Source organism: Trichosurus vulpecula, chromosome 3, assembly GCF_011100635.1.
Source record: "Trichosurus vulpecula isolate mTriVul1 chromosome 3, mTriVul1.pri, whole genome shotgun sequence".
Classification (NCBI taxonomy): Eukaryota; Metazoa; Chordata; class Mammalia; order Diprotodontia; family Phalangeridae; genus Trichosurus; species Trichosurus vulpecula.
Window position 1 is genome coordinate 266,823,362 of NC_050575.1, and position 9,995 is coordinate 266,833,356.

The window sequence follows — 9,995 nt, forward strand, 5'->3', positions numbered from 1 at the left end:
CTCTTCCTTACCTCTGAATGTCATATTTTCCAAAATTCTTCTCATCTTTCTTTTCCTACATCATTTTCCTTGTTTGTCTTATTCCCACAACTTCAATTATAACCTCTATTCAGATGACCCACAAATTTATATATTTTTTTAAAAGCTCCAGACTCACATCTCCCACTCTGTACAGGATATCTCTATTATAGATAGACCTATACTTCAAACCCAGCATGTACAAACCTGAGTTTATCTTTTCCTCAGCATCTGCTTCTTCTCAGAATTAATTTTACATTTCCTCTTCTTTCACTGTTTATATTCTATCAGTTACCAAGCCCTGTTGATGCTTCCTCTTCAGTCTTATTCAGGCCTATGTCTATGGTGTGCAGGACCCCTATTTTTTACAAGGCCCCTATTTATATAAACAATTTGATTAAAAATGTATTACAAAATTTATGGGTCTGTCTGAGGTAAACTGATTTATTGATGAAGATTGAGAATGGCTTACAACATTCACCTAGATAATTGTCAAAATTAGTAGTACTTTTGTAGTCCATATAACCAGTGGAATTATAGTTCCATGCAGGTTGCAAAACCACAGACAGTTTTAAGGAGTGAATTCCCTCCACCTATCTTCATCACTGTTTGCAGCACTATTCTCAAGATACTCCAATTCAAAGAGAATAATTGAAATAAATAGCCTCTAAGACAGTAGTAGTTTTCAGAATCCATTTACCCTCTCACTTCATTTGCAAACCTCAAAACTTAACAGTTGTAGAATCCTATTGACAGAGTGGTATAGTAAATTGAATTTCCATTTTGGAGTCAGGAAAACCTAGATTCCTGTTCTGCCTTGGACATATACTAGAACCTGGACAAGTCACTTAACATCTTTGTATCCCAGGCAACTCTCTAAAATTGTAAGTTGAAGAGTAGGCACCAACTTCCTTTGGTAAAGGGAGTTTCCTCACTGGGGGTTTCTGATGCCAGTGAAATCATAGGGTCAGTAATGCTCCCCATAAAAGGCCATCTGTGATTTGTAAATTGCTTCATATTTGTACCCTAGTGAGAAAATTCATGTTATCTTAATTTCCGTATTACTATCAAACATAAAGTACTTTACATGAATTTGTAAACGTTTTTTTTTATGCACTGAAGAAAAATAACAGAATTGGCCTTGGAGTTAAGAAAACCTGGCCTTAAGTCCTGTCTCTAACAAAACATGAGGAAGTGACTTTAACCCTCTTGGTGCTGGTACCCCAGGCAACTCTGACACTGAGGTGCAGACCAATTTAGGGAATTTCTATAGAGGAAGTTCCCTATACTGAATCACTTCATTCAACTTTTTGTAGTACTTTAAAATAGCCTTGTGGTATATCTTGTTAGATCTGTTTTAATTTGTTAGATCAGTTCAATCCCAGGATAATTAACACGTTAGTGATTAGCCTCAGTATTATAGTTATTATTTCATAAACTGTGAGTACTCTTTTATTTTTTAATTTATTTTTTATTTTTAGTTTACAACACTCAGTTCCCCAAATTTTTGAGTTCCAAATTTTCTCAGCCTCCCTTTCTTCTCCCCTCCCTGCCAACAGGCATGTAATCCAATGTAGGTTCTACATATACCTTGGCATTAAACTTATTTATACAATAGTCAAGTTGTAAAGAAGAATTATAACCAATGGAATGAACCATGAGAAAGAAGAAACAAAACCAAAAAAGAGGAAAAAAGAAAAGAAAAAAGAAGAGCAAATAGTCTGCTTCAATCAGCATTCAGACTCCGTAATTCTTTCTCTGGATGTGGATAGCTTTTTCCATCATCAGTCTTTTGGAGCTGTCTTTGAACCTTGCATTGCTGAGAAGAGCCAAGTCTGTCAAAGTTAGTCGTCTCAGATGTTAAGTGTCTGTAATCATGTAGAATGTTCTCCTGGTTCTGCTCCCCTCTCTCAGCATCAGATCAAGTAGGTCTTCCCAGGTGGTTATGAAGTCTGTCTGCTCCCCATTTCTTACAGCATTCTTGTAGTATTCTGTTACATTCATATACCACAACTTGTTTAGCCATTCCCCAATTGATGGGCATCCTCTTGATTTCCAATGCTTTGCCACCACAAAAAGAGCTGCTATAAATATTTTTGTACATACAGGTCCTTTTCCCACTTATGTGATCTCTTTGGAATACAGCCCTAGAAGTGGTATTGCTGAGTCAAAGGGTATGCACATCTTTATAGCCCTTTGGGCATAGTTCCAAACTGCCCTCTGGAATGTGTGGATCAGTTCACAACTCCACCAACAATGTAACAGTGTTCCAATTTTCCCACATCCTCTCCAGCATTTATCATTTTCCTGTTTTGTCATGTTGGCCAATCTGACAGGAGAGATGTGGTACCTAGAGTTGTTTTGATTTGCATTTCTCTAATCAATAGTGATCTAGAGCATTTTTTCATATGCCTATAGATATCTTTAATTTCTTCCTCTGAAAACTGCCTGTTCATATCCTTTGACCATTTCTCAATTGGGGAATGATTTGTATTCCTGTAAATTTGGCTCAGTTCCCTGTATATTTTAGAGATGAGGCCTTCATCAGAGACACTGGTTGTAAAAATTCTTTCCCAGTTTTCTGCTTCCCTCCTAATCTTAGTTGCATTGGCTTTGTTTGTACAGAAACTTTTCAATTTGACTTACTCAAAATTATCCATTCTGCATATCTTAACACTCTCTATCTCTTATTTGGTCATAAATTCTTTCCTTCTCCGTAAATCTGACAGGGAAACTATTCTTGTTCTCCCAAATTGCTTATAGTATCAGCCTTTATACCTAAATTGTGAACCATTTTGACTTTATTTTGGTATACAGTGTAAGATAATTGGTCTGTGCCCAGTTTCTGCCATACTATTTTCCAGTTTTTCCAGCAGTTTTTGTGAAATAGTGAATTCTTTAGATTTCTATAGTCATTGACTACAGTGTCTTGTGTACTTAATCTATTCCACTGATCCACCACTCTATATCTTAGCCAGTACCAAGTAGTTTTGATGACTGCTGCTTTGTAATATAGTTTAATATCTGGTATGGCTAGGCCACCTTCCTTAGCATTTCTTTTCATTAATTCCCTTGATATTCTGGACCTCTTGTTCTTCCAGATTAATTTTATTATTATTTTATCCAGCTCTGTAAAATAATTTTTGGTAGTTTGATTGGTATGCCACTGAATAAGTAAATTAATTTAGGTAAAATTGTCGACTGTGGGTACTCTTGAAGCTGTTATCCAATTTTAAATCTACATAATACAAAGAAGAGCTTTTCATTGATAGTTTTCCGTTTGGTTTTCTTAGTAATACACTTTTCAGTAATTTAATCCTCTCTGCAAATGAACAGTCTAATTCTAAGAAGCTTTCATAGTAAATTGTTGGAGTAATAGAGTAATAGAGTCAAGTCTTCTTTCGCTTTAAAATCTCCAACAAATTCATAATCTCTCTTAACAATCTTTCATGTTTATAGTCTGACTCAAATTAGGAAGTGAGAAAACATTCAAGAGCTAATATGCTAATATATTGAGAGACAGAGATGCTATGTAAACTAGTAACAATTCTGACTATTCCTGTTTTCAGATTTAGTAAAACATTCCCCCATCTGTTGTTCGTTCCTACTCCTGATTTAATAATCAATGATCATGCCCTATAAATATGATTCTGAGAAATGAAAAAATAAAATCAACATGAAAGAAGGCATACAAAGGACATGCCTAGGGGGTTTATGTGATATATTGGTCCAGGGGCTCAGGTGGACTAATTTGCAGCCTTGTGTATCCTCTAGAGCTTTGAGTTTGCCCTGCCCTATTGATAGCCAAAGATAAAAGGAAGGGGGAGGGGTGTAAGTGAGGCAAAGAGAAAGAGTGCATTTTAGAAATGCTTATTATTATAATCTAGAAAAAAAAACGTGTATTTTCTGTTTTAAGAGTTGTACTTCTGTCCCTTTTGGTGACTTTATTTTCTTCATCATGCACAGAACTACATGTATTCCCAGATCAATTTGTGGTATATGTAAATCATCTTGAATAAACTCACCATCTTTTGGCAAGTCAAAATGAAGCACTGGTAAGTATGAAACTGTTTGGAGTGGGGGGGTAGGGGGCGGAGACAATATGGGCAAGAGGGGAGAGGTTGGAATAGTTCTGAGTAACTGCCAAATGGATTGAAAAATGTTTTTTATGGAGAACTTAGTTGTTTAAATATTCAGCACATGTTATGTAGAAGAGAAAAAAAATGCTTGATATTTAGCACTGCTGATGATTTTCTTTCTTTAAAGGTTCTTTTTTATATTTATTTAATCTTTCCCAATCCAATAAAATTATACATGTATATCACCTTTATGTGAAAGAGACAGCAGCTAACAGAGGCAGAACACTGAAAGCTGTGATACACCTATAATAACTTTAAAATTCCTCAGTAGTTTAATAAAGTGAATAAAAATCCATATGTTTCCGCTGGAATTTTTCACTGGGGTCAGTGGCTTTTGAGTTTTATTCCATGCTGAATCATTAACAGTTTCATGAGAACTGCTGCTTTTCCCCAGCGGATTGTTTCATAACTGATAGGGTTTTTTTTTTCCTTTCTCTTCTCATGGTTAAGTATTGAGAATCCTGCTCAAAGACTGTGCAATGTTTCTCTTTGGTTGGATTTTGCTATTCAGATACAAGGATGAAGGAAAACCCACTTAGAATCTTTTCACTCATAGCTTTCATCTTTTAATGACTGTTTAATGGATACGCAGGATGTGTTTCACTTAAACGATCTTTTCCCACACTCCTTTCAGAAAATTAAAACAAAAAAGTTATGGCATCCACTACTCAAACCTGAAAATAGCTTCTCACAGATGTAGTTATGCTCAGAACAATTTTCTTCATAATTACAGAATTATTACTTGATTATTTTTGTTTTAAAGAAAGACATCTAGATAATAAATAGTATTTTAGAGCTACCAAGGACCCTGAAGATCATCCCTTCTTACCTCACTTTGCATTTTACAGACATGAAAACTGAATTCCAGAAATGCTAAATAGGAGATGTATTTTTGCCATTATGCCTGATTTGATTATGTTTCCAAAATAATTTGGAGGTTACTAGAATCTTTATCACATATATGTATATAACACACACACATACACACACAGCCTCTGCTGGAAATGAAATTTCTTCCTCATGTTCTGACTAAAAGGCATAAGGAAAGTAAATGAGGTATGGATTCAGGTATTTAAGCCTAGAACTATATAGCATAGAAAAGAGAGTCAGTCTGGTATGGTAGATAGAAAGCTGATCTTGAAGCCCAGGAAGTCCTGAGTTCAAATCTCTGATTTACGGTGCACGTGACCTTGAACAAATCACTTCTGCTCTCTGTGCTCTATGGGTGCTGCTCTGGAAGTTAATGTTCCCTTCCGCATTAGTGGAGGAAGTTTCCTCCTCCCAGAGCTCTTATGCCAGCAAAATCAAAGGTCCAGTCCCAATCTCTAAGCCCTTAGTTAATAACAAAGGTAGGTAGAAGGATGCTTTGAGAATCCCAGTATAATCTTGTCTTATTGTTTCCCAGCTTTCAGCAAAGCAGAAGTAAACTCATCTAATAAAATGCCATTCCAGGATGGTTTAGCCAGTTTAATTCCTTGTTATCCCAGGATCTTAATAAATTAGAGACTGGCTAAAGCTGTGATATTATTTGCACTAGAAATTGCAAATGTTACTAGTAAGAGTCCAACCAAATGAAGATCAAATGGCTTTGTAGTTAAAAGGATGTGAAGTTATTCTCATAAATATTACTTCTTTCAATAGGGATATAAGAAAAATTAGATCTTTGATCTGATAGGAAACATTTGTATTCAAGATCTTAAATAATTGAGGGAATCTAAACATTATCTCAGCACAAAAGAAATACTATCCCCCTTAAGGGTACCAGTGTTTATATAGACATATTTTCTTATATAGTTGTTATCCCTTAAGCTCTGGAATAATTGCTAAATATTAGGGTCTCTAGTGGGTTTTTTTTGTTCTAGACCACTGGGGTAGTTCTTTTAGTCAAAGCTCTTGAGTTTATAGTCTGTTATTTAATTATCTTAACTTATAAAATAATTTGATACATTTTCAACAGGAAGCTTTTTAATTCTTTTCAGTTGTTCTCTTCAGGACACTAGTTTAATCTTACAAATCTGAGTTTTTTAAAACAGAGGCATGTGTACCACCCTCCCCCCAAAATACACATACATATTAGGAATGTAAGACCCAACATTATAACATATAGAGCTGTTCTTATAATTAAGGCCTTTCTGAAACCACCTCTATTCTGTTCAGCAAATTAAACTGGGTATGCCACCTTTTCACTTCAACTTCCACCCCCTTAGCAGTCTACCCAAATGTCACTTCCTTAAGCTTACTGTCCCTAGAAGTAACAAAAGACAGAGGACATGTAATTCACCCTGCCCTTCAGATTACCCATCACACCAGTGACACAAAGGTTTCCAACAGAAGTGCCTCAGTGCTTTATCCTCATTGATATTCGATCTGTGGAGAGTCTGTTTGTCTAAGCTTCTCAAGAATCAATAAAAAAAATCCTTCTTTCTGATTTTTAAAATTTCCTTCTGCCAGAATCTTTCTCCTCTATTAACTACCCCAAACCAAGAAAGTTCAGGACCTAGAGAATATAAAAATAGATTATGGTATTCCTATAAAGAGCATCTTGAAAATGTTGAATACTTTTATCACTTTTTCATCAATTTTCTCCAAAGCGTCTGTATTCATCTCATCTTCCCTCTGTAGTGACTCTAAGGAAAGTAAGCAATAGGATATTGGTTCCCTATGTAGCTACAATGAGGTTCCTTTTTGGTAATATAATTCCAATTATTTTCCTCTAGCTGTTCACCCAGCTCACTGTGCCACAAAAAAAAATCCTGTGGGAGAGCTGCAGTTACCTGAGAAACAACCTGTATAATTTACTGGTGCTGTGGGACTTGAATAACATACACTTTTTTCTTTATTCCTTCCTTGGTAGAGGGGGAGGAGGATTCTTAGTGTGTGACTGACAATTTGTCAGAAAATCTGGGAGCATCTATTGAGAACTACTTCTGCCAAAGACTTCTTTCAGCCTACAGAAAAGAAAACCAGCTGCACTTAGCTTCCCAGTTCCTAAAGACAGAGACACAAAAGAATCGCTGTTCCAGATCAGCCTGGACAAAGAGAGTACAATTTCTCCTCTTTAGTGTGCACGGAAAGGACAGCTCACATCACCTCCTTCCACCGTGGCTGTGACAGTCAAGTCCAGTTATCCCACTGCATCCATTCCCCTGGTCCACTCAGTGAGAGTGATGCAGTGAAGGTGCTTCGTGTGGCAGTAGCACTCAACCAAGAGGCCAGAAACGATAGATGTGGGAATGTGACATTATGATGAAATGACTCACTCTGTTTTTCTTACTAGAGTTTCTCATAAGAAATCCCCAAACCCTTTCAGTCTCAGATTTTGACACAGTACATTACATAGGGAATCGTTTCATAATGCCTTTAGTTTTTCTTTCAGTATGTTTTAGTTTTCTAATACCATGAGGAACTTAAATGAAACTTGTATTACTTTCAGTTAGACTTGGACATGATTTCATCTCTTTCTCACACCAATGTATTACCTTTTATTTTCTGTCAAAAGTGTAAAAACTTGAACCTCTGACATTTTGATTGTGTTTTAGCGGGTATGCTTTCAGGAGTTTATATACTACTTCATTGTTATTCTTTCCTTGAAAGGCCCTGCCTGTATGTTTGAAACCTCAGGTACAGTACCAACGTTGTTGTTTGGTATTAAGTTAGGCACATTTATCAGTGTACTCCTCTAGACTGTTATTTAGTCTACAGTTTGCACCACAGTATACTAAATGGTACCAGAGGCCCAGAACGGTTTTAATTCAGATAGAACCTCTAGAGAATCCATTGTCGTTGTGTGTATGTGTGTTTAAATGTAGAAGTATTATGATCATTCTTCCTACATTCTGATGTCTTGAGAGATCCATGATTTCATCTATATAGATACTCTCTCCACTGACAGGGATCAAGCCCTGTCCCTTTTTCATGAGTTTCTGTCACTAAAATTAAGCAGTCAACTTTTGACAATCATTTTATCAGTACTTGTACAAGCTGATGCTCATATACTTTTTGCAATAGCAAAAAATTGGAAACAGGTGTTCATCAAAACTGACTACTGTGTAATTATAGTGACCAAGCTTGGCCCCAAAGAAAAGCTATGAGAAGGCACCTCCCTCCTTCTTTGCCTGTATAGGAGATATGGATAGGTTGACTTTTTTGATATATTGGTTAGTTTTTCCTTTTTTATCTTCTCTATCATAGGGGATGGCTGTCTGGAAAGAAGGCATGCAGTGGAAAATGTAAGTCACAGAAAAACAAGAGCTATCAACAAAGATTTATATGTTAATAATGATCTGATCCTTATAGAACGGACATGCAAAACCCGTCCCAACAAGGCATAACCTGCTAGGCCTCATACTCCTCTGATGTAAACCTTCAAGATCCCAGGAACACCTTCATGAGGCGTCCAAGTAGGACTTTAGTGGAGATTCTAACCCGAAGTTCCAAAACGCTTAGAAGCCATGACCCTAAGTTCTTGATTTTAGGCTTAAGTCAGTATCGTCTGTAGTCCCTGCAGAAGGAAATCATACACTAAAAGAGTAATTTGTGCAGTTGTTACCTGTGAATGGATTTGTATTTCAAGGATGTTTGTTTTCATTCCTTTTGTGCTTAGGAGTTGAGATGTGAAAATAGCTGTCAGAGTTTTGCAAATTTATCACACATCTCTATGGTGCTGAAGACTTACTGCTTCTGCCGAATCCTTTTTTTTAATATCATCGAAGGAGAAGGATGACTGGGACATCTCCGGACAAGTCGTCTTGAAAACCAAGTCTACACATAAGTTAAAACCTTGGATATCTGGTTCAAACTAGTTGCATTTTACTCATCAAACTGTATACCAGAATGACAGAATTTGAGAGTTGGAAGGGACTGCAGGGCCATCTAGAACCACCTACACTCAGAAGGAATCCACGTTGTAACACACCCAGCAAATGGTCATCCAGCCTCCAAGGAAGGGAAAACCACAGGCTCTCTAGGCAGCCCATTTTACTTTTGGATGATTTCATTGTCAGGAAGTTGATCCTTACATCCAGCCCAAACTGGCTTCTTAACAGCTTCCACCTACAGCTGCTGGTTCTGCTTTCTGGAGCCAAATAGGACACACCTAATCACCCTCCATGTGACAGCGCTTCAATTGAAGGCAGCTATTGTGTCTCCCTGGAGACATGGCTTCTCTTCTTATGACTAAATATACCTAATTCTCTCAGTCAGCCTCATAAAGGCCCCTTCCCATCCTGTTTGACCTATCCTGGACACCATCCCTCTTTTTAATGTCTTTCCTAAAACAAGGTGCCCAGTTTAGTTTTCTGATACCATGAGGAACTTCAATGAAAACGGTATTACTATCAGTTATACTTGGACATGATCTCTTTCTCACACACATATGTTCTTGACTATTTTCTGTTAAAAGTATAAAAACATGGCCATTTTGCTTGTGTTTTAGCTGATATGCTTTCAGGACTTTATATACTTTTTTGTTGTTATTCTTTCCTTGTTTGGTTTTTATAAATAACCATCAAATGCTCTGTCTGTGTTTGAAACCTCAGGTACAGTACCAACATTGTTGTTTGGTATTAAGTTAGGCACATTTATTAGACTAGTCCAGTATTATTTAGTCTACAGTTTCTACTACAATAGATAGAGCACTGGGCCTAGAATTAGGGAGACCTCAATTCAAAGCTGGCCTCAAATCTTTACTAGCTCTATGACCCTGGACAAGTCACTTAACCTCTGCCTGCCTCGGTTTCTTCAGCTGTAAAATGGGGGTCATAATAGGGACTACCTCCTAGGGTTATTGTGAGAATTAAACAAAACATTTGTAAAGTGCTTAGCACAGTGCCTACCACA

General features: G+C 36.8%; 1 protein-coding gene across 1 annotated transcript in view; it reads left to right on the forward strand.

The window, feature by feature from the left end:
* LOC118843989 (SLX4 interacting protein) overlaps positions 1–9,791 on the forward strand; it is a 229,372-nt gene extending 219,581 nt beyond the window's left edge. Inside the window, 3 exon segments of the mRNA XM_036751801.1 lie at positions 3,985–4,073; positions 8,349–8,386; positions 8,761–9,791. Coding sequence (XP_036607696.1) covers positions 3,985–4,073; positions 8,349–8,386; positions 8,761–8,767 — 134 coding nt within the window. The 3' untranslated portion in view covers positions 8,768–9,791.
* The last annotated feature ends 204 nt before the right edge of the window (positions 9,792–9,995 follow it).